The sequence below is a fragment of the Diuraphis noxia genome, unplaced genomic scaffold (genome assembly GCF_037042655.1).
Source record: "Diuraphis noxia isolate RWA-SAM2 unplaced genomic scaffold, SU_Dnox_SAM2 contig0002, whole genome shotgun sequence".
Taxonomy (NCBI): Eukaryota; Metazoa; Arthropoda; class Insecta; order Hemiptera; family Aphididae; genus Diuraphis; species Diuraphis noxia.
In genome coordinates, this window is record NW_028301712.1 from 82,995,277 (window position 1) to 83,021,054 (window position 25,778).

Sequence of the window (25,778 nt, forward strand, 5' to 3'; positions counted from 1 at the left end):
GTGAATTAAATACTCACCAATGTAAAATAAAGTGATTGACAAAAATAAACTATTAATTTAATTTTAACAGTTATTTCTTTATTACAGTAACATATTAAATTTATTACTATATTGATAACTCCATCCTCCATCATCGAATAAAAAATGTAAATAAAATAAAGATGCAATCTATTATTTAATTTATCATATTTTAAAATGCAAATAAAAATAAAATAATAGTTTCAACTAATCACAAAAAAAAAATTTAGATAATTTATTTTTATTCAGATCTCAAATACACATAAGACATAACCATATGAAACCTGACTGATGAAAAATATAAATAAGTTAAAAATGCACAGATGTCAAAAATATTTTTTTAATAATATGATTTATAATTATTTTCAAACTTGAAAGTTAAAAAAAAAGTTGAAAGAAATATTTTTATATTCATACATTTCACATTATTGATTAACACCTTCATTATTCTTAATATGTTCACTAGAAATGTCACCATTACCATTCACATTTTCACGTACAATTGAATTTTGGTTAGAACTTGTTGGGAATGGTGTTTCATTAGACGTAGAGTTAATTGTTAATTGATCCTTGTCGTTATCACTACCATTTAGACCATTTAATTGAATACCAATTATTGGACTTTTTTGAGTCTCATTAAGATGTATATTCTTTTCATTTGTTTGTAATGAATTTGGTACATCTCTGCTGTTGATTTTTTTTTGTTCTACTTGTGATTTGGTTTTTTTTGGTAGCTGCCATTGTGGTATGCTGGAAGATGCAGGGGCTGGAGGAAATTGGAATCTAAACCATAAAATTTATTTAAAATTTATCAAAATAAATTACCCTATTTCAATAAATACCTATTGAGAAGTAATTTTTTAATAGACATAAGTTCAGCACGAACTTGAGTACAGAAATCTTTTTGCTGATCGGCATATGTATTTGATGATTTGAATGAATTGTCTCTTTCTTCTAACATCATCAAACACCTTTGGACTGACAACTCTAATGTTTCCAAACGAACTTCCAATGGAATTTTTTTAACCCCAAAGAGCCAGTTTTCAATATATTTCTAGAACAACAAAAGACAATAATATATATTTAATATGCTCTAAATATTTATAAGTCTTGTGCATACTTTATACAACTTATAGCCAATGTATACAATTGCAGCAGCAAAAGCTATTGGTCCAAACAGGCGACTGTACCAGCTCTGTGATTCAAATGATGTTTGAACTGCACTAGAAGCATTGTAATGAACAGGCGGAGGCTATACAAAAATAATTTGAGTTAAGTTAATTAAACTATGAACATCATTAACTATGGTTTATAGAATATCCAACATTTGTTTTATGAAGACTTAGATTATCATAACAGATCATTGCTGCTCTCTGAATTGAATACTGAATCTCAGCATCAGTTAATCCTTTTTTACTTAAGAAGTTGATTTTTCTTTCAGCAGACATTTTTTGTACAGATTCGAGGACCAAAAACTCTATTGCTTTCGCTACCTATAAAATAACAAAATTATAATTATCAATAATAACTTTGAACATTTTTGTCGGGTTCTAGTCAAGTCTCTTACCACATTTGCGCGGATTGCAGGTATAGGTGGTTCAAGTATTTGTGAATTATTCATCTAAATAAAATAATGTAAGGACAGTCAAAAATATTACAGTTATGGTGAAAAAATCGTAGAATAAACTTACTACCTACCATAACATTCTTTTCCGAATTGTTGGAAGTACTTTGCGCCGCGGTAGCTGTTTTTGTGCTTGGGTTATTCGTCTATTCAATAATAAATGTGAAAAGTAAATATCAAACAACACAATTTCAATTAATACACAAATATATGTATATGTAATAATTATGACATAATATATAAATATACTCACCGGAGTGCCGTCACCGGAGTTCACCACTGCATTATCAGCAACTGAATTATCGTCACTGTTGACTTTATTATCGTTGCGCGACATCGTGTAGGACGGTGCAACACGTAATGAACTTCTAGATGGTTACTTTATGAAATTAGTTTCCAGAAAACCCTGAAACAAATAAAACGCATGATTCTCTTATAGGGAACACATCAAGCCAAAAATGTATAATCAAATTAAAACGCTTTGTGTTTGACAACGAAGTTTACAATACATAAAGGTACTCAATTGGGCTCACCCTTTGCAACTAATAATTATTATTGCTCAAAAGTTTTAACGAAAAATTACTGTTACGAGTTTACGACGTAGGTAGGTACTATTACACCCACATAATATTATCCAGGCCTAGATTTATGCAAGTAGTAAGTGCATGTGCAATGAATATTCACACTACAAGTGCACTTTATATTTCCAAAAATATAAGTGCCCCCATTATTCTTTTATTTTCCTTATACAACAAAAACAAAACAAAACAGTTTTAAAGATATATATAAATCGTTTTTTTTAATATATATATATATATCTTCTTTTTTTAATCAGCCGTATTATTGATGCACAAAATAAATATTCAATAAACCAATATAGACAATAAATAAATAATAATTTTGTACGTTTGTATTTATACAACACTTTACACTTGTGACTTTACTATTAAAAAAATCAACCATAGTTACAGCGATATTATCATTTTCAAATAAACGAACGGTGCTAAACGGAACTATTGACTAGGTATATAAGAAATATTAAAAAATGATTATTCAACAATAGTATTTTTGATACTTTAATAAGCCGTTAGGTACACAACAAATTTTATGAATACACTAGACTCTTAAGTTGGCTCATGCACTTAGCACCAATTTATACGATGATTGATAAAAAATTAATGATTTTGATTTGAAACGTGATTATATTATATACCTAGTACCTGCCTATTCATATCATTATATAATTGATTGACGGTTGCTTACCTATTATTCGAGGGTAGAAAATATCGAAACTGTTCTATGTCGAGACATAACTATCAAGTACGCATGCATTAAAAATAAGGACACCATACTATTTTTTAATTTGAGCGTAGGACTTCAAAACGATCAAAAAGATCTGGCAAACATTGTCTTAGAATATACCTATTTTCAAAATAAAAACTGATTGTGTTGCGTACTCCTTTAATGGTATCGAGTTTACTGCAATAATACATCTCAATTATCATTTTTTATCTATTAATGCGATTTTCAAAAAAAGATCCCCAAAATCAAGTTAAGTTAAAGTTTTTTATCGGATTACAATAAATGCTTTGGAACATATTGAATATTCTAATATATCTTTATATAATCTTAGTAATAATAATTTGTACTGTCCAGATCTTTTTAAATAAATTTAATGTGGACTCATTTAACAGAAAATTGAAAGATACATTTTACACAGAAACACCAAATAAAATAATGATAATCAATTATTCTCTCGCTAATTCAATGTCCTAAGGAAATAACTTAAACATTTATATTTTTAATTTTTAAAACCTGGAATAAATTAAATTAAACTTAAAAACAACCAATTTCTTATGACTATATGATTACCATTATGAATAATATTATGATCTTATTATATTGTAGTTTTTTATTTGTCAAATTATAAATCTCTGAAACCGTATTTAAATTTATTCATTTATTTATTAAGTATTAATATTTATTATTTATATTATGTAAAATGGAGTTTTTATCTTGGTAAATAAATATATAGTTATTATTGTAAATATACGAAAAACAACATACGTACATTTTAATTTATATAAAATCATAAATGTTATGACGGGCAATTACTTGTTTTTTATACCTTTTATATTTTTAAAAAGACGCATGAGATTTTCTTAGGACTTAATAGTATGAATATAGACATTTAATGCTTATGATTTGTGAACATAAACGTCTTAATTCAGTTTTTGAGTATATTATATATGTGATGCCGTGATGGGTAATATATGGGAGTCAATAATGCTTTAGAAAATTATAGGGGGTAAGTGGCACGTCTTGCCCCATCCCCTGGGGATGCCCATGGTACCCACAAAAAACACAATATCTTAGTACATAATATATTAAAATAAACAATATAAAGATATAACAATATAATATGCAGTGCTCAACAGTATATAAGGAATGACGATGGCGGGAAAGTTTCGCGTGTATAGCAACGCCGACTCGTTTTTCCAAACATAAAACGATTTTATTATCGCAGTCCGCGTACACCAATTTTTTAGTATGCTCGGTAAAAATATTTTTAAAAATAAAAAATTGAAAATAAAAAATAGTTAATATTAAGTATTGCGTCCGTCACGTCAAATTTTAATTCAAAAACCGCAAACCCGGCTAAACCGGTACAATACGAAAACGCGTGTTCATCATAAATATCGTAGGTAAGTAATAGAATATAAAATTTGGCGGCTAACGGATATACCATTAACTGCCATAGAAGTTCCATGAACGGTCACCACCAACACCAGCACCACCAGCAACAGCACCACCAGCAACAGCACCACCAGAACCACCACCAGCAGCGGCTATTGGATCAGCACCAGCGTCTCCTGGAGCAGCAACAGCGTCGTATTCTCTCGCCGCAACAGTGCAGCCGACGTTCCACAGCCACCACCCACGCGGAAGTGTCGCCTAATCCCGTTGCACTTCTTGCACAGTCGTCGAAACACCGTCCGCGAATCGTGCACCTCGACAACGAGGATGCGCTGTCGGAGGCGTTGACCGCGGACGGTTACCGGTTGGGCACGACCGTGGGCCACGGGTCGTACAGTAAAGTCCGGATAGCGTTCCGGACGGTACCGGTGACCGCGTCGTCGTTGTACCCGTCCACGGCCCGGGTGGCGTGCAAGGTGATCAACAAGCGGCGCGAAGGCGGCGCTTCGTCATACGTCCGAAAGTTCTTGCCCCGGGAACTGGATGTGTTGCGCACGGTCCGTCACCCGAACGTGGTCAGAACGCACCGGATATACGTGACGCCGTACACAGTGCACGTGTTCATGGACTATTGCGAAAATGGTGACCTGCTCAGCTACTTGCAACACGTCAAGACCATACCCCACTGGCAAGCGCACACGTTCTTCAGGTCAGTGCCGATGACGAATCCCCGATAGCGTTCGTCACCTTGCTCATCGTTAGATTTTTCCAACATTAATATAATATTTAAATTGTTTTTTGTATTTTCCACTTCTTCGAGTTTGATATTATACATAGAATGCACCGTCATATCGACTCTCGGCTAGCTGCGATGTGAAACAAACACTCTACACTTTACTGGAACTTGTTTTTTTAATTTTTAATTTTATAACAATTAGTATTTTTGAGTTTTGACAAACCTAGTAGTACGTAGAGTGGAACACAGATCTTGAGGCCTATACCGCTTGATTGCCCTGCTAACCAACTCTCGCAGAGACATTTCAAATGCTCATCATAATAAATTATAGATAACAATTATAACATATGGTTTGAATGGTTTGATCGACATTTTGAGAGCATACACTTTTAGATAGTCATTAAGAAATATATAAGTCGATAATGAGTTCATTGAACAAATATAATAATATGAAAATAATAATGCATGAATTTGCAAACATTTTTTCTTGAAAAATTCATACTTAATACTTTTCCAAATGAGTGCACTGTACACATTGCATATTGAATCACTATACAATATATATAATGTTATATATAATCACTATTAATGATACGAATCACCTTTACCTATATAATATATATTTATTTTTTTCGTATATCAGTTTCTATTTTTTAGTGAATTCCAACACTAAGCGTGTAGCCTAAAATTAGAAATGTTCACTACGAATTAGAGAATTGTGTACCTATTAATAATTTCGATGAATAAATTATATATTTTTTGGAATTTAAAATTTTGAATCATAGATGTAATGTTTAAAACCTTTTAAACATTCGTTAATCATAGTTGTATTATTTTTTTACGCACTAAATAGAGTGATTGTAGATCGCGGCAGATGTCACCCCGCATAACTCACTCCATCAATAGGCTAGGTCGATGAAAACATTATGTGATATAAATTCTGACGAAAAATTCACTTGGTTCACGTTTATTAAATAACATATTATTGACTCTTCACTTAAAAAAAAACCCTACGTATTTTTACAATGAATCAAATAAAAGACAATATCTGTCGTATTGCACACGAAGCATTAGGGCCGGGGGTTGTGATTACGACGAATAAATACATTATAATAAATCTTTCAATTCATACTGAAATTTGAGTATGAGCTATGGCCTATAAGTGCGCCCTCGTATATACCAACGCCACTGATTATTATGTTGTGTGCTCTCGATTTTTTTCACGGTCGTACGCGCCATGGTCATCGCAGGCAGATATGTGAGGCCGTGGATTACCTGCACCGAAAAAACATATCGCACCGGGATATAAAATGTGAAAACGTGCTATTGGAAAGCATGCGGACAGTAAAATTGACAGATTTCGGGTTCGCCAGGTTGTGCGCGGACGAGAGAGGCCGGACACTGATGAGCCAGACGTACTGCGGCAGTTCGTCATATGCTGCGCCCGAAGTGTTACAAGTGCGTATAATAGTATAATATGCCGTCAAGTGAATCATTAAGTGCATTAAACACTCGAACGAAAAATTTCAAGCTTTTTTACCCAACGAATAAAATTTTATTGACATTTATAGAAAAAAAAAACTTTAAAAAATTGAAAGCCTAGTAGCCAGTTTAAAATTTTTTACTTTTTTTGTTTTTCCCGTCGCTTTTAACTGAGAATTTTAAATTTTGACCCTTTGATGCACCAAATTAGGGTCACTTTATCATCGGAAAAACTATTGAAATTGAAAATCGAACCATTATTTCAGCTACTTATCGTGTACACAGATACAAAAAATAAATAAATAAATAAAAAACATACGTCATTGTAAAATTAATAAATGTATCACTTCGCTCAGAATCTAAAATGATTCTTCACAAATACGTTAAAATGTTAAATCTATGTTACGTGTAGGCCATATATAGAAACAAACAGTACGCTGACATCCTTTTTTTGACTATGCCCTATTATGAGTCCGATAAATAAATTAACTAGAAACCATGTTGTCATGACAAAAATACGAACAATCTAGTTTTAACAAAGATTTTGAAAACAAATAAACAATGGGGATGTTGAAATAAGATTAAATTATAACAAATAGGTTTGGAAAAATGTGAGGATTTTAATGATTCTAGGCTTTTACTGGTAAAGTCCATACTAAAACATACTCGATCTTGTTTTCATAACAAGTAGACAAATAGACTTTATACCAAATACACTACGTATATAAGTAATAACTAATAAGTAATAATATATTATACTTAAGTGGTATAAACTTTATTATGGTTTTCATAATGAAATACATAAATTATGTTCTAATTAATTCTGCTTATAATTCTCAATTCAAGTGCCATAAACGGGTGACTTCTGTAATTAACTCATAATCAACTCACACATTATACCTGCTACTGATGTATATGTTATAATTATATGGATTATACATATATATGTTATTATGTTACAATATTCGTACTTTCGCCATATACCTGACACTTTTTAATATTTTTCAAAAAATATATATTTATTTTATTATCTGTTTACAAAATAATTGATAAATAATGATAAATTTTATATTTTGAGTAGAAAAAATTTAGGTACACGTAAGAAAACATGTACCTACCTTAATAGTACCTAATTATATTAAGCTATTACCCAAAATTTACGAAGTGTGCGCTATGAATCAGTCAACTAGACGTGATGATATTAAAATTATTGTCGCCTAATAACTTACACCCCACATTCACACGATTCACTTATTTAAACTTATTTTTGGTCAAGGGCATACCATACGACCCAATTTCCTACGACATGTGGGCACTAGGAGTTGTGCTATACGTGATACTATCCGACACCATGCCGTTTCCGCACTCTAACCGACAGCAGATTGTGGCAAATCAGATCGCTAAAAAGTTCTCCAGGCCAAAGAAACCCGTACCCCGAGAAGCGATGAAACTTATCACGTAAATATTATGTATTTTTTATATTATTATTGTTACATTCCACAACACACTCACGCACTTTTAATTAGTGGTGTATTTAAGGGAGGGTTAAGTGGAAAATTGTCCACTGATCCCAAATTACTAGTTCTCTTAGGATGCGACGGTGCTTGAGATTCAAAATACATAAAACAAATAATGAACTTTTATATTTGAAACATGTTAGTATTATAATAGATAACGTAATAAAACAAATATTTGAACATTTCAAGAACCTGTACTTATTCGTTTTTGAATTACAACAAAATAAAAATCAGTCAATGCGAATTCGAATTTCAAACGCTTGTTAGAAGTGGTTGCGGTTGCATTGAATATTTGTCAATATTAAGCCACTAGAAACAATTTTTTAGAGCATATTATATGGCCTTTAATTACTTAATCACTTACACAGCATGTGCTTTTTTAGGGCTTAGTCCTCGGCCCTATACTCAAATACAAATGATTTTTAATGGATACATAAATAAAACGTAGCATGCTATACCTATAGATCAAGGGTCTTCAACCCGCGGCCCGCGGGCCGCTTGCGGTCCGCCCTGTCATAATATGCGGCCCGCGATCACATTTGAAATTAAGCATGTATATTTTCTATTTCGATACTATTTCGATACTATTTCGATTTCTAACTGACAGTCACTTGGAAAGTTCACTCAGAATTGCCTCGTCGCAGATCCAACCAAATATAAACAAATTAGTTAGTGAAAAACAGTGTCAGTTATCACACTAAAAATAAAATAAAAAATTTGTAATTAACAAAAAATGTTTATCTATATAATATGTTTTAATAATAATAATAATAATAATTTGTAATTTAAAATGTAATCATGAAAATTTTAATAATAAAACTGAATTTTTGTATAAAATACATGTTTTTACTACAAATGCGGCCCGCAAGATTATTAAAAAATAATACGTGGCCCGCTGCATAAAAAGGTTGAAGACCCCTGCTATAGATGGTTAAACACTTACGTTGATGATATTACTGGTGTATTATTTTTTTTTTTTAATTTCTATTTAATTAATTAATTACTTGAAATTTTCTCATTAAATGGCTCATCTACGGACCAAAACCCTGAATTTAAAATGAAATAACATTTATAGAGTTACAACAAAAAACAAATCGATTTGTCAAAAACATTCACGTGGGTTATTTCAGCATATGCCAAGCACCTTATAATTATGTCAGAGCTGTTGACACAGGGTGAAGGGAGAAGAATATTATGAATCACACCCAACCCCTCTTATCCCATAATTCCATGTTATGAAAATGGGATGCTACTTAATTGTGTACTTGAGGTGCCATATTCATAAATACACCACTACTTTTCCACTGACAAGTTTTACTCATAAACCATGTACGATTTTTTATATTTATTTTTCAAAAATGATTGTATTACCATTTAACATTTACATTATTGTTCCTAATATTAACTTAATAACATAGTTACAATAGTATTTGTTGTATATGTATCCAAAGTATTTTTTTTATTATCACAGGATTATTTTAGAACCGGATGTTAATAAAAGAGCAACGATGAATCAAGTAAAACATCATCCATGGGTTAAACAACAAAACCCATATCATACTCATTAACTATCAAGATAGGTAATTCATAAATTCTCTTCCGTAATAAATCATAAATTATCAAAATAAAGATCAGAACTCGAGAAGTACTAATCTAAATTTCAAAGTGAAAACCAAATTCTTTAGAATTAAATATTTAAAAGCAAACACAAGTAAAAACATGCGCAAAAACAATGTCCATGATGTCCCAATACAATATTAGACATGTAGGTTAGTTAGGTACCTATCATAATGTACATTTTTTATAATAAACTAAAATTTTTGAGCCGATTCTGCCTTATATATTATTTATTATAGTAAAATATTTGAAATATTTGAAATATTTTTAAATCAAAATAAATTATAACAATAAATAAATTAGTTCTGTACAGCTATAAACAATTTAACTAATAAATGATAATCACTTTGACACAACTATAACTTTGATTTTAACAATAAATAATAATCTATATTCTATACACAAAAAATTATATATGTATATATATATTTTTTTTTCATTTTTTTATTTAAAAATGGATGGTATTAAATTTGAATTCAATGATATAATATCATTGTATACGAAAAGAGATTCTGAACGGGGATGGTTTGTCAGCATATGTTATAATTTGTTCATTAATTTTTAAATCATATATGGAATTCATGTGAACAATAATATGAATAAAAACAGGCCCATAATACTAGATTTATAGTAATATAGTACACCACAGTTAATAATATCATTTTTTCACCTGTGGTATCATTAATTTGCACTTTTTGTTTTCTGTTATTTAAATTACTTTTAAACCATTTTAAACAAGTATTTTTTAGGCTTAAATTTGGTAAAATTTTAAAAAAGTTCAAGATGATCAACTATATCAAAAACTTTTGCTAGATCTAAAAATATTCATTGCTTTTTTACTGTAGTCAAGCGCATTATATAAATTTGCTATCACTACACAATGCATTTTCTGTACCCAACCCAAGTCCAAAACCAAACTAGTTCCTAAACAATAATTACCAGTCAAGTAGTTTGTAGTGCTTGTACATAAACATTCTCATCGGCCCAAGTAACCAATGGCTTGTTCAAATCTCATGTTTGTTTTAAGATATAATTTCTTTATTCGAGGCCATAGTATTTGATGCATGCATTTACCTTATCCGAGTAACCAACGGCAAACATTTATACGCAATAAATGGAGAGGCTTAGGAGAGCTTAACCCCCTTAAAAACTCCTGAAGCCTCCCAAAGTATTAAGTATTTAAACTTGAACTCATAAATATAATAATTAATAAATTATATCAATTTATACGCCTATTACTTGTATACAAGACATAATGACTAAATACAGTTCAAAAAATGTGTTTTATAATTAACTTTTACAAATAAAATATTTGTGCTTTAATGTTTTAGATTGAGTTAGAAAATACTAAAATAGTAAATATTAAAAATGATTATTCTCTATTATTAAAATTAGTTATATGCTATTGACCTATCTAAGTTAACAGTTAACACTGCTACTGGAATGGACTAAATATCCAACTCATATAAGTAATGTACTAATATACTATTATGTACCAGATTAAAATATAAAATATATTTTATTATTTATCAAAAGATTATAAAAATAGCAAAACACAATATATCATATAGTTAATACTTATTTTTATGTATTACAATATTATACAACTTGTATTATCTGTTTTCACTTAAATAAAAATTAGAATAAAAATCTCTCTATATATACATATATATATATATTAAAGCTATGGGAATGGAAGGTAATTAAAATGAAATTGATTACATAAAAATAATACTTAATACATTAAAAAAAAAATAACAATTTTGTTATTAAATGTATATACTAGATAAATAGATATGTAATTATAATCAAAACATAATATTAGGTTCATTCCTAGATATCAAATTATGATAAAATATGTAGGTATACTATTTATGTAATATTAATAAATTAGTATTGCTAGGGGTAATATAAAATTATTGTAAACATTACATGAATTATAAACATAAATAAAAGTATAAAAAGTTTAAAAATAAATTTAAGCAATGCAAAATATGTAGGTAATCTAATAAAATGCAATGAAATCGCTTTTGTAATGCATCACAATACTGATTAATGAGCAAATAGTAAAAGACAATCCTATAAGTAGAAATGAACTATTTTATTTGAATGGGAGGTGAAGTAGTTAATATTGAACAACTTTGAGTAATGTTGATACAAGTATACTACATATAACTATATCAGAGATGCTAACATTTGAATTAGATTCAAATTAATATTATGAAGCCACTAAATTTAAGCTTAAATAAATTAAATCATGAAAAAATAAAAATTTTTGATGTTTTTCAAAATCCATATTACAATATTTTAATATTAACAAAATATTAATACCAAATCTCGTGGGTTGTGGTCATATAGTATTAATAATGTATGTAAAATGTACATGAGTTGGGATAAAACTACACCTTATAACAAGTATTAAAAATTTCTTAAAACTTAAATCATATCAATGTTTAAAACATTAAAAAGGAAATATACCAAGGTAATAAACATCTGTTTGGTAAATTATATTAGCAAACAGGAAGACAAGTCACAATGTAATATATACTTTTAAAAATTGCATTTTACTAACAGCTAACAATATAAGAAAACACCAAAATATCCAGACAAATATCTTATGATGTATAAGGCACCCTGGGCAATATTAACATAAATGGAGAGTCAGTGATATCAGCTTACACCGATGATATTGTAGTATTAGGAAAGAAGAAATCGTTCAAAAAATTAAGAAACTAGTAAAGTAATCTAGCTAGAGAGCAAGTAAGTCAATTGACCTATGTATAAATGAAAATAAAATAAGTATGTGTTGATGTCAAGGAACAATCAGAATTCAAACCATCTTTTAGTTAGTAACATAAAATAAATTTGAAGTAGAAGATAACTTAAAGTAGGTACCTAGGTGTAAATGTCAATAATAAGAATTATATGCACCAGAAAGTGATTGAAAGAATTATGTGTGGGAACAGATGTTAGTATAGTATAGTTAAACTACTAAAATCAACATAAAAAAATCGGCTCTAACATAGCTACTTATGCCCAATAATAGCATATGCTTGTGAGATATGGTCATTAAACAAAAGGCGATGAAAGGAAACTAATGATATCTAAGAGAAAAATAATCCGGAACATCTATGTGCCACATTTCAACCAAGAAACGAATACTTACGAAAGAAGAAAAAACGATAAATTACAGATATTGCACAACAGACCAGATATCATAGTGTTTATTAGGAACAGGCGACTACAGTGATTTAGACACACTTGTAGAGCAGATGGTAAACTAATAAAATAAGCACTTGTAGAAAAAATGAATAAAACAAGGCCCTTAGGAAGTCTAAGAACCCAATGGATCGATGTAATAATCAGAGACTTGAAAGAAATAGATCATAACGTAACCTTTGAGCTTACTTAAAACAGAGATGGATGGCGAAACCTCTTGAAGGCAGCAATGGTCTAATGGGCCGGTAACCGAGAAAATGAAGAATTTATAAATCAATCCACATCATTCCATTTTCATTCTTGTTTTTTTTATTTATTTTTTTTAAGTTCTTTTTAAAATCACTAAATGTCTTTGGTTTTTTTTGTTGCTTTGTTGATTTTGTAGGTTTCACAAAAACAGGATTTGAAACAATGTATGTTGTTTGTCTTTCCAGCATTCTGTAAGGATACCTTGAATTGATAGAAGGCAAATTCACAGGTGAAAATCTTGGGTACACAACAGTTTTGTTTTTCTCAGAAGATGTTAAACGTTTTTGATTATTTGATAATTGTTTATTAATGAACTTTGGTTGTACCTTTGGGAGTTTAGTATTACGAGCATTCCGACCATCTCGATTAAACCAAAAGAACATTATTTATGGTTCACAAGAAATAAACATTTAAAATATTTTCCGATTTAAATAGTAAATTCTATTATAAAATGTATTTATATTTTACATCAAATTAATAAATTTACCATAGGTACCTACTTTAAAAAAATGATTTATTGAACAATGTTCAAAGTTACCACTTATCACCATAGAAACTTAAACTACATTCTTATTGCAGGTACAGGCTTTTGGTAAAATCAATAAAAACAAATAATAATGAATTTTTATGTCATATGCATATTTACATAACAGAAATTGGTAAGTTTATGATTTTAATGTTAAGTTCTTAATATGTTCTTTATTTTTTTTTTTTTTTTTTTTAAGTTATTCAAATATTATATTATATGAATAAAGTTAGATATTAAACTAAACTATTATAAAGACAATTTCTAACTATACATCAAAAATAGAACACAAATTATAATAAATTAAATTTCTAATAAATTATCATAAATAAATTACCTAACCAAAAACTTTTTTATAATTATACTTTTATTTTCTGAAATTCTATTGAATATTACTATTAAGTACTTCATTTATAAATATCGATTTTTTAATACACTTAAGACTGAAATTACTGTTTTCAGAAAATACTTAAAAAATATGTAACATCATACCTAACTTATTCTAACAAAATAAGGTTACCTACTTATTAAATTAATAGGTATAATTTCTCATAATTTACCTTAAAGTCAATGTAAGTATTCAGCCGCCGAATGGTTTGTAGAATGTAGAATTGAAGAACAACTAACTATATCCAGTAAATCCACTTCCGTCTTCCACTCATGGTACTATGGTAGGTATGTTTAAATTATCATGTTCTAAATGAGCGAGTGAGCGACGTACGTATATAAGTGTTATTTGAAAAGTAAAATAATAACTTTGTTTACAATTTTCATATTAGGTTTAGGTATTCCAAATGTTAACATTATAATATTATGTGTTATCATGGTTTTTTCGGTATGATGACTCGTTATCATAAAATATGTGATAACATTATATCACAGAATATACGAAATAAAAAAAAAAGCGGGAAGTCGTGGATGTCGCTATGCTCACTGGCCACTGCCACTGCTGTACAGTGTACAGTAGGTTACAAGTTACAAGTGGGTTACTGTAATGGATGGAATAAAATTTGAATCCAATGATATTATAACATTGTATACGAATACGAAAAACGATTCTGAGCGGAGACGGTTTAACTGTCTAGTGTCTAGGATATATTATTAAACATTTTCAAATCTTAGATTTAATAAGAAAATGTTTTATGAATTTCTAGCTTAAAATAATTTGCGAATTTTCGTGATTTTTACGTATGTTGTCAAAATTCAAACTTTGAATGCTTATAAAAAAGAATTGTGACTACCTGTGTATTTCTGTTACTTTTCAACTGCTATTGTAAAAATATGTTAGGAGCCTTGTATTAAATTTTTAAGCTTCTCTACTCAACAAATACATTTTTATCGATATTAATTTTAAATTAATTAATAATGATCGAAAATTGCATATGCCCATAAATAGTTCAACTTAAGTCGCAATGTTTTGAAAATTGCATGGTGGATAGAATATACTTATATAAACATTCGGTGAAATTTTCATGTTCCTATCTATGGTCATTTGTTTTAAAGTTACATCAAAAATCAAAATCGATTTTGTCGAACACTAATTGTGCGTATAATTTCCCGTTTTCCCTTAATTTTTAGTTTATTTATCCCGATCGTTTAGAAAAATATTGAGATGTTTTTTACTTTTGACCCCCCCCCCCCCAAAGTACCAACTAAATTCACTTTCTGATCGAACGAAGTACTGTCAGTACTGAAGTTGAAAATCAAAACACTTTTACTGCCCCAAAACATGATGACAGACACAAAAAAAAACAAACACACATCATGGTAAAATCAATACATCCATCGCTCTGCTCAGAATCTAAAATATAATAATTATTATAAAAAAATATAAAATATAGAATATAAAAATATTTATTTCATATAGGTATTCTATGATTTAACCATCCAGATATGATATATATGTGACCAAGTTAACATTGATAAAAATTTTGAATTTTGGTTATATATGCATTTCAAATAATATAAGAAATAATAAATAAATAGTAAAATACTTAAGTTAAATTTGCGAAGAACAATTTTTAATAGTTTAAATCCTAAGGTACCTGCTCAAATATTATGAATAATGCTAGTCAATATTTATATCAGTGTTCGTGTATGACATTTACATGTTTAACATTTTTTTTTTACCATTTATATTATCTTAACTTGTGAATTTTAGTCATATGGACTCCTCATCACTGCACATTAGTTTTCATTGTATCAATAACTATTGTAACCTAAGCTATAACCAAAATATTCAATCAACTTAAACATTGTTTTCTCCCCAATATCATAATGGTTACTATTAAGTTAAAGTTGAATATTAGGTTAATAATATATAAGAACCATGGCCAACAAACTTTTAAAACAAAACCGTTTAATATTTGTTAGACATAAATCATAAATGCCATTTATTAAATGATATATTTTATTTAAATGTACCTATTTCTTTTTCTTTTTTATATTCTTAGTTTTATTATACTAATTATTAAATACCTACTTAATTAAATTAATGTTAACTTGTATGTTAATGTCCTATTTAATATGATTAATTATATCATGTTCTATTTTCAAAACTTGTAATTTGTAAAATTATGTACCATAAAAAATGTATCTGACTATTTTGTATGTCCATTTACTAATAAATGTTCTACTTTTCTTTGACTATTTATATAAGTGTTGTAAGTTATAACTTTATTGTTCCTATTATTTCTATTCGGTATATAAAAAGAAATTAGCAAAAAATAATTTGCATTGTGTTTCATGACGGTGGACTGTAGGATATTAGTAAGTAGTAATCTGGTTGGATTGTTGGAATGTATAAATCTAATTTGTGTATAAAACATTTCAATTTCCAAGTGTCTGCTTGGCATATATTCAATGAGCAAAATGTTTGGTCACATGTATTTCAGATTTTTAAATATACTATTTATGATACAATATATGAGTATAAACATACTAAAAAGACATTTACAAAGAAAACAGGCATAGTCGATGATAACATATGCCAAAAAAATGCACAAAGAATAAAAAAGAATAAAGTACTTATTACTAATTATTAGTTACTATTACAACTAATAATATTTTATTTTTAGTTAAAAAAATTAATTATAAAACTATATATGTAAACACAACAAATTCAGGTAAACATACTGTCACCCATTCATGCCACAATAATGAGTATTTCAGGTATCTACTATTTATTTACTCAATGTTCGACTAAAAATGCAGTGTAGGAAGGCTTAAAAAGGTGTATCATTCATTTTAGTTTAGAAAACCCAAGTTTTAAATATTTAAATATTTTTAAAACTAGGATACAATCAAGACTTGTCTTGAAATTGCACTTCTAAATAATAGGCTAGTCCTCCCCTGTTAATACCTATGTACTTAGTTAAAATTAGTTTTATTGATTTACACTATTTACAGAGCATATTAGCTGAAGGTTATAATTATCTTGTTAATGAAACTAAGTTTATAGAAATTGAACAATTTACTGTAGGAATGTAAAATATTACATAACTATTATTTTTTTTAGTTCTTCTTATGCTTAACATTCACTTCAACCTTCAAAGTTGAAGATCTAAGAACTTTAACTGTAAAAATCCAATTGAAATGGCATATCTAATTACAGGCATCTTGCCGGTACTTATGTGACTCTCATCACAGCATAATTTCACAGCAGCATCCTCAAATTCTTTATAAAAAAAATTTAAAAATGTTGTATTCAAAAATTGTTGAAGAATTAGAAATATTTTACCATGAAGTTATGAATGATGAAAAATATTCTAAATTTGAGACTTTTGTAGTAAGTTTATTTCAGCAACGTAACAAATGGGCACTTAGCTTAAGAAAATCATTGATTACACATGAACAAAACACAAATAATATATATGAAGCAGGAGTTAAGAATTTAAGATTGTAAAAGATACAATACTTGACAGAACAAAAGCATATTCTCCTATACAGTTAGCTTTTTTTATTGTCAACTATCTTGACGCGTTTTATGAAATGAAGTTGTTAGATATTGCAGCTAATAGCCGTGCACAATATTTAAAAAAATATTTATATTAACCAACTCCCAACAACAGTCAACAACAATTAGAATTTAAACATTTGGGATCAATATATGAAGTGAAAAATAATTATAAAAACACACTATACAATATTGACCTGGATTTAAGGATTTGTTCTTATCTAGAAGGTTGTACTGGTAAACCTCGCATGCACCAGATATTTGTAACATCAAGCCTAAATGTGGATCTTACACTTTGTTTACCAACTAATGAAGAAACTAGATAAAAATTGCATACAATCGCCACTACAGGTAGCTCAGAAATTGAAAATGGATGGTATAGGGTTCAATTCTCAAGCAACCTCAACCCTTGTTAACTTGTATACTAAAGACAATTTAAAACGAAATATTAATATAAATTGGGTTTAAGATACAATATCGAAGAAGATTATAATTGAAGAAATTGAGAACATGGAAATCAATGCAAGTGAAACTATATTGGTAATGCTCTACAAATGTTTGATGTGATAGTACAAAAAATGAGAGAAGACATAAAATCAGATGAAATCTACTTCACACCGGGTATTAAAGCAATGGGACCAATGGGTAATTCATTCAAGAAGAATGTAAATAATCATACTAGGCTTCTTTCAGCTATGATGACATTCGGCAAATATTCTGGTCTTCATCCAACTTCCAAGACACTTAATAGTTAGTTGGAAACAAACGCATTGGTACGCAACCTGCAGCTATAGATCCAGGCATAAAACTGAAATTAAAGAAAGAAAACATTTAGCTGCAGGAAGAGTCCCTAGGTGGAAATGCATTTCAGAACACAGTTATGGAAGCCAACCTAATTCTAGTGCTCTGCCATACGTACTGGTTTTGCCAGGACACTACTGATTTTTAATCAAGTGTCCCGAAACACTATCGCGAGACAGCAATTTGTCCCGGTTTCAAAATTTTGCTCGATAAAATAGAGATTTTCAACCATGAGAAAATATTCTTCCTACATATAATAAAATGCAAGATTATGTGTGACAATCATATAGGCATTTTATTTTATTATTATTTATAGTTCATATATATTTTTTTCTTCCATATGACAATATATATTTTTATATAACATTTATCCATTCAAAATGTCCTGGGTTTGGAAAAAATTAATCTGGTAACCCTGGCCATATGTACTCCAAAATCATTCAATTCTGAAAGTGTTCTGATGAAACCACATAAAATGCCACACGATTTATCTTATGGTGTTGAACAGAATAAAAGACTAGGAGCAACACATAATGCTAGATAATTAAATAATTAGTATTATATTATTCATTTATGACAATTATAAATTAAAACGTCATAATATTATTCTGAGTATTATTTATTATATAATACCATTTTTATTCATAGCATTTTTTTATTTATACTTCTTATTGATGTTTTGAACTAAAATTAACAATATAACATAATATATAATCATAATTTAAATACAGAAATATTGTATACCTACTTGCATGAACAGAATAAACATATTTTTTACACTGTACAAAACTGCAAAATATTATTTCAAATGCTAACATTGCCAAAATTCAAATTTGTTATCATATAATATATCCAGAGGCGTATTTAGGCACAGGCCCTATAGGCCCGGGCCTAGAGCGGCAACATTGAAAAGCAGCAAATTTCAACAATTATTTTTTACAAAATTATAAAAAGTATTTTTCATTTGATGAAATCAAACTCAACTAATTTTTGTTCACTCAAAATGAATCAACTATATATCTACATGTATCTCAATGTATCTTTTTTAGTATAATATTATAATATAATAAATTGTATATTTAAATATGTTTTATAAATAATTATAGGAAGGATGAAGGAGGGAGGAAGGCGGCGAATTGGAAAGTGCCTAGAGGCGGAAAAACCTTAAATACGCCACTGAATATATCACATTATCTGGATGGTCGGATGGTTAAATGCGCTGTGACATATTTAAAAAATTTTCGCGATCCCAAAAAGATCTCTTCATGGTTCATGCTAATTAAAAACAAAATGTTCATTCACAACCACAGAACAATTTAAAGGAGCACACAACACAAAAATTAAGTTTTTTTTATTTGAAAGAATGTTCAATTATAAGGATAATGTTATAAGTTTTACGTTTCTACTCACATTATTCAATAAGTTATGAGCAATTGAAAAAAACGCATGACGTCATTGGGCCTTACTCTTCGTAATCGCCTATCTTATACGTGTAAAAGTTCCTCAGTTCTCACAACGATTTACCCACCTAAACATTTTATTTTTGAAATTTAATTTACGTATAAATGTGTGGTTTTGTGTGTTTAAGAGGACGCAAGAATCAGAATTTTTATATGACGTTTAGTTTTTTAAATATTTAAAATCTTAAAAGAGAAATTTTGGAATTTTTATTTCGTATTTAAATCGCCATGGAGCGCCGTTTAGCAAAAATATCACTTTTAAGATTTTAAATATTTAAAAAACTAAACGTCATATAGAAATTCTGATTCTTGCGTCGTCTTAAACTCACAAAACCACAGATTTATACGTAAATTAACTTTCAAAAATAAAATGTTTAGGTGGGTAAATCGTTGTGAGAACTGAGGAACTTTTACACGTATAAGATAGGCGATTACGAAGAGTAGGGTGCAATGACGTCACGCAGCTATTTTACATTTTATAATATCTCTTAAAGTAGGTAATAATTTTGTTTGCATCAGATTTTCACTAAATCATTTCATATAGCCATATCTACAATAATTTAACATATAAAAATAATTAAATTTTTTTTTTTTGTGTGTGTTGTGTGCTCCTTTAAGACGTTTAAGACTAACCATGATTAACTAATTATACAGTGTCCCGTGAGGATTTACCTATTGTGATATCTCCCGAAATAATGGAGATATTGAAATTCTGGTTTTGTAATAAGAATCACAGGGATAAGAACTATATGCAATTATTTCATATCTTAATTTATTTTAATGTTTTGGTATAAAAGTTAAAAATTATATTTAATTATTTAATTAATTCCAAAAAATTCACTATAGCCATTTTGTAGAGTTTATTTTTCTGAAAATATTGACGATTCTAAGTTTCCTGATTTTTTATTTTTTAGTTTCAAAAGAAATCGTGAATTATTTAACACCGTAGTATTATCAAATATGTAAACGCATGCGTGTTGAACAATTTCAGAGTGCCTAGTTATAATCATATTTTATTTCTTCAAAACTAGAAAAAATACTGAAAATCAGGAAATTCATATAAATAAAATGTTATAACGTCAATATTATCAGAAAAATAAACTCTACACAATGTCTATAGTCAATTTTTTTGAAAATAATTAAATAAAAAATATATTTTTAAACATTTTTTACCAAAACATTAAAATAAATTAAAAATTATAAAATTGTAGTTCTTATTCCTGTGAGTCTTTAACAAAACCGGAATTTTGATATCTCCATTATTTCGTGAAATATTGCAATGGGGTAACCCTGTAAAGCTGAGGGTAGGGGAATGGGAAAAGTCTCGAGTAAGAAAAATTCAAGAAAAAGTATCAGTCAGAAAAAACTATGTAAAACTTGGAACATTTTTTTAATAAAACCTGTCTAAAGATTTTTTTAAAGCTATATAACCCAAAATATTTAGTTACAACGATAATTAGTTAAATAATGGTTTTTTTTAAATATATGATTTTTTTTTTGTAAAAATTTTCCTGTCAAGTCATCTAAGTTAGTGATATATGTATAGTATAATATAAATTATTATTTAATATTATTTACTACGATTTAATGATTTTTTTTAAAATTATTATTTGTTTGATTTATTTTGTATTTATTAGCTATTATATTATGTTGTTACATAATTAATAGCGATTGTCTTTATACAATAGACTTTTTTTACCTCAAAATTTTTTTTCGTGCCATCAACGGCATCAACTAGTTGATATATCTGCAGCCTCAGCAACTTTACCGATTCTAATATTAATACACACAGCCATGAAAGAAATAGTAATGAATTGATAATTGTATTAGAATGTGACGTCATCATTAAGAATTTTATTCAATAATTTTGGCTGGAATTTTGAATATACTCATATGAACAATATGGTATCAAATCTACATGACTGCATCAGCTGATGTACAACTTGTTTATATTTAAATAAATTACACTTAATAATGTAAAACATATAATATATCAAACTAATAAAATAAGCAAGAAATAAAGAGAGCAGGAGATTTTTTACTGTTTGAGCATATTGATTTAGTTTTATTCATTTTGAATAGCACGCTTCTTGTTAACATTTCAAAATTTTTTCTAATTTGAGGCGACTCCAAATCTTATTTTTTAAAATCACCGCAGAACCGCATCAGTTTTCTTTTTCTAAAAAAAATATAAATTTACCTATATAGTATTATACTATAATTCATATGCCTATGTCTTAACTAGTGTAAATCCAAGAAACAATGCGTTGAGATTATTAGAAAAAGTGTTTTATAACAGCAAATACCTTGGGTATGACATAAGTCAATATAGGCAACATATCTCAGTTTTTCTTAAATAGGCAGATATATATCTGTTTAAATTAAATTGTTTATATAATTATAAAAGTTACCTTAAAGGTGTACTATTTTTAGTAGGCATTATAGATTCAAAATCTTTTTTTGTCGATAAACCTTTTTTAATGTGCATATCTGGTAATTGTTCAGGTTCTGTTAAAAATATCAAAATGTTTAATTAAATTAGTTAATATTAATACAATTTAAATAAATTTTTACCCAACAAGACTGTAGGCTGATCCAAAAGTTTATTTTCCACTGATGTGATTGGAAATGTCTGCTTAGAGTAATTATGTTCAAGTTCTATTAATTATTGTAAATATATGTCAATGTTAAGAATTATAAGTAATTAAAATAAAATAATTATATATTTACCAATTGTGGCAACAGAAACGGTAGTAGCCTGATACAATATCTCGGTCTTCTTTGATGTCGCAATCCTTGGAATGTATTCAGTTTCTATTAAATCAAGCACAGTAGTATTTACTTTAAATGAATTGATTTAAAAAAAATATAGCTACCTATCTAAATATGGATATTTACCTAAGAACTGATTTAATAGCACATCATTTTCTAACAACTGAATTTTGTCTGTAGAAGTTGGTGGTACATTATCATTTCCCACGCTCTCTTCAAATTCTGTAAGGGAAATAATAAACAAAATACAGTAAATTTTCCTATTCAGAAAAGGAATTACATTTAAATTTAAATTTAAAAAAAGTATAGCTACCTGCCAAAATATGGATATTTACCTAAGATCTGATTTAACAGCTCATCGTCTTCTAAAAAATTAATTTTTTGTGTAGAATTTTGTGCTATATAATTATTTACAATCTCTTCAAATTCTGAAAGAAAAATAATAACAAAAATACAATAAATCTTCCACCTATTTAGAAAAATAATTGCCTATAAATTTGAATTTTTAAAAAGTATAGATACCTAAATATAGATATTTACCATTATTTTGATCTAATAATAACCCTTCGTCTCTTGCAAAATTCATTTTTTGTGTAGAATTTGGTGCTACATAATTATTTACCACAATCTTTTCAAATTCTGAAAGAAAAATAATAAAAAAAATACAGTAAATCTTACCACCTATTAAGAAAAGAAATTGCCTATAAATTTGAATTTTTAAAAAGTATAGATACCTAAATATAGATATTTACCATTATTTTGATCTGATAGCCCTTCGTCTCCTACAAAATTCATTTTTTGTGTAGAATTTGGTGCTACATAATTATTTACTACAATCTCTTCAAATTCTGAAAGAAAAATAATAATAAAAATACAGTAAATCTTACCATCTATTTAGAAAAAGAATTACCTATAAATTTGAAATTTGAAAAAAATATAGCTGCCTAAATATAGATATTCAGTGGCGTGACGAAGGACTATATTTGAGGCACGTGCCTCTGTTTGAGGGGTGGTGGGTGTCCTCAAAGATCATCTGATGTGTTAAAAAAGCATTATTATTTAAATAAATAAATATATTTCATCTTAAAAATTTTTTTTATGTTTTTTGAGATTGGTGGAGTGGGTGGTTGGTCTTACAATATAACTGTGCCTCATAACATAATGAAGTTTGCCACGCCACTGTAGATATTTACCTAAATTCTGATCAAACAACCCTTCGTCTCCTAAAAAATTCATTTTTTGTGTGGAATTTGGTGGTACATAATTATTTACCTCAATCTCTTCAAATTCTGAAAGAAAAATAATAACAAAAATACAGTAAATCTTACAGTAAATCTTACCACCTATTTAGAAAAATAAATACATACAAATTTAAATTAAAAAACGTACAGGTACCTAGAGTATACCTACTCCGTGATAATTTCTTACCAAGTAAAAAAGTTTTGTGTGGGTGAAATATAGATGGAATAGCATTACTTTTAAGCCTCTTTGCATCAAAAATAGTTATATAGTCAGAAGCTTTGAAATGCCTACTGCAAATTCTTGTATGGATAGTTGGTAGAAACTTACAATTTTTATTCACTGCTGCCACCCATTTATCACTTAAACTTTTTCGATTAGGGAACCTATTTGTAAATAGCAAATATAAAATTAAAATATTATATTTGTGTATATACCTATCTAGGTATAATTTAGGTATATTAATTAAATAAAGAGAAATATTTTTCAGTATTGAATGACAATGTACTTATGTAATTTTAAACCCGGATTTCCAAACCGTTGGGATCTGCAACTGGTAACGCAACACTTTTGTACCATTATATATATTTCCAAATTATATCAAATTAAAAACCAGAATTGTAACAAACACGTTACACGGGTACCTAGATAAATATAAATGAGTTACACCAAGATACCAAATACTGTATGATAATTTAGAGTATTTTGTTACACTTTTCCCATAAACTCAAATATTTGATCCTCCGAGTCGTATTATAATTTTATTAATTATTACAGTTTGTCTTAAGATTCAAAGATTGGTATATTAGGCGGTGCAGGTTCAGTTCACCCAAAGAGTATAAACATTTATTATTTAGTATTTAGCCGTATACGGTTCTGGGAAAATGATAAGGATTGTTATACAACGACTGATAACAGTAATGTAATCCAGCAGGCTTCATAGATACCAGACAGTAAATAAAAACGGTTTATATCACTAGAAAAAAAAACGGTTTATATCAGTATCATGGAAGAAATGTGTCATATCTATTCGGCTTGGAATAAACAACAAATTATAATATCTCTGGCCGCCAAGTTCAAATATTTATTATATTTTTATAACTCAAACAATATTCGTTGATTCATTAATTTATTCAAATAGATAATTTTTAAGTACGCTTAGTTAATATAAATAATTAAAACTAGTAAGATATTGCATATTTGCATCCTAGAATTTATATTATATTATTCTATAGTTGCATGATAAAGTTTTCAGAGGATAGTTTAATCTAATTAATTGTTTTGTGATTTAATGTTTCTCACACCTTGCAGCTCCAATAACTGTAATATTTGTTATTAACTGTTTAAGTTAATACTAAATTATATCCTATGAGTTATGGGCTATTACCTACCAGGGTACAGTGGTTACACCAAGTCATAAAAAACTCAGAGGCAGCCTCTTGATTACTCCCCTTGATACACACACAACTACAAATACACAACTGAATAAAATATACATATAGGTTCTTAATTTCAATGATATTGGATACTTAACCATTTAGCAATTAGTTTTATTTATAACATATCGAGTGATAAATGACTGTGATATTTAGATTACCCACGATTTTCTTGCATTTAATTAATAGCTCTGTAATCTTTACCTGATCTTGAGTAGTTTAAGACTTAATTTATCTATTCAATAGATTCTATTGTATACTTTTACCTTAACTATTAGGCCTTCTTAAAGTTATTTTTTATTAATTACGTTAATGCCTTAAAGGGCAATCAGTATATTAATAATGTACATTATACCATGCTATATAAAATATATTGTTAAACAGAATACAAAACTAAAAATTGAAGTAATGATTATACAATAATATCATG

At 28.3% G+C, this 25,778-nt stretch overlaps 3 protein-coding genes across 4 annotated transcripts; 1 reads left to right on the forward strand and 2 right to left on the reverse strand.

The window, feature by feature from the left end:
* Positions 1-229: 229 nt before the first annotated feature.
* Positions 230-14,487, reverse strand: Pex14 (peroxisomal biogenesis factor 14). The gene is made up of 8 exons (XM_015523938.2): positions 14,246-14,487; positions 1,896-2,048; positions 1,717-1,788; positions 1,586-1,639; positions 1,344-1,511; positions 1,139-1,270; positions 861-1,072; positions 230-801 (listed from the first exon to the last, which is right to left on the reverse strand). The coding sequence occupies exons 2-8, from the start codon at positions 1,977-1,979 to the stop codon at positions 444-446; spliced, it is 1,080 nt and encodes a 359-aa protein (XP_015379424.1). The 5' UTR covers positions 1,980-2,048; positions 14,246-14,487; the 3' UTR covers positions 230-443.
* On the forward strand, positions 4,411-9,891 carry LOC107173412 (testis-specific serine/threonine-protein kinase 3-like). The gene is made up of 4 exons (XM_015523940.2): positions 4,411-5,048; positions 6,326-6,533; positions 7,834-8,015; positions 9,546-9,891. Exons 1-4 carry the CDS (start codon positions 4,411-4,413, stop codon positions 9,640-9,642), a joined length of 1,125 nt encoding a protein of 374 aa, XP_015379426.1. The 3' UTR covers positions 9,643-9,891.
* Positions 14,488-21,639: 7,152 nt separating the features above from the next.
* Positions 21,640-24,739, reverse strand: LOC107173403 (uncharacterized). Of its 2 annotated transcripts, none has more exons than XM_089220375.1 (11): positions 24,421-24,739; positions 24,102-24,298; positions 23,867-23,962; positions 23,408-23,521; positions 23,214-23,312; positions 23,009-23,101; positions 22,800-22,895; positions 22,632-22,715; positions 22,476-22,559; positions 22,313-22,409; positions 21,640-22,080 (listed from the first exon to the last, which is right to left on the reverse strand). In XM_089220375.1, the coding sequence occupies exons 1-11, from the start codon at positions 24,489-24,491 to the stop codon at positions 22,038-22,040; spliced, it is 1,074 nt and encodes a 357-aa protein (XP_089076501.1). In that variant the 5' UTR covers positions 24,492-24,739; the 3' UTR covers positions 21,640-22,037. The 2 variants fall into 2 exon arrangements, with proteins under 2 accessions (XP_089076501.1, XP_089076502.1); XM_089220376.1 differs by having other exon boundaries at positions 23,426-23,521; positions 24,421-24,738.
* Between the last annotated feature and the right edge of the window lie 1,039 nt (positions 24,740-25,778).

Bases quoted from the DNA above. Each gene is read 5' to 3' on its own strand.
- Pex14 (XM_015523938.2), bottom strand. From the start codon at position 1,979: ATGTCGCGCAACGATAATAAAGTCAACAGTGACGATAATTCAGTTGCT. The intron at 1,512-1,585 runs GTAAGAGACTTG...GTTATTTTATAG, and splicing joins CTGCAATCCGCGCAAATGTG to GTAGCGAAAGCAATAGAGTT. The intron at 1,271-1,343 runs GTTGGATATTCT...ATTTTTGTATAG, and splicing joins TAAGTCTTCATAAAACAAAT to CCTCCGCCTGTTCATTACAA.
- LOC107173412 (XM_015523940.2), top strand. From the start codon at position 4,411: ATGAACGGTCACCACCAACACCAGCACCACCAGCAACAGCACCACCAG. The intron at 5,049-6,325 runs GTCAGTGCCGAT...TGGTCATCGCAG, and splicing joins CAAGCGCACACGTTCTTCAG to GCAGATATGTGAGGCCGTGG. The intron at 8,016-9,545 runs GTAAATATTATG...TTATTATCACAG, and splicing joins GAAGCGATGAAACTTATCAC to GATTATTTTAGAACCGGATG.
- LOC107173403 (XM_089220375.1), bottom strand. From the start codon at position 24,491: ATGGTACAAAAGTGTTGCGTTACCAGTTGCAGATCCCAACGGTTTGGA. The intron at 23,963-24,101 runs GTAAGAAATTAT...TTTTTCTTTCAG, and splicing joins ACACAAAACTTTTTTACTTG to AATTTGAAGAGATTGAGGTA. The intron at 22,081-22,312 runs GTAACTTTTATA...TATTTTTTTTAG, and splicing joins AAAAATAGTACACCTTTAAG to AAAAAGAAAACTGATGCGGT.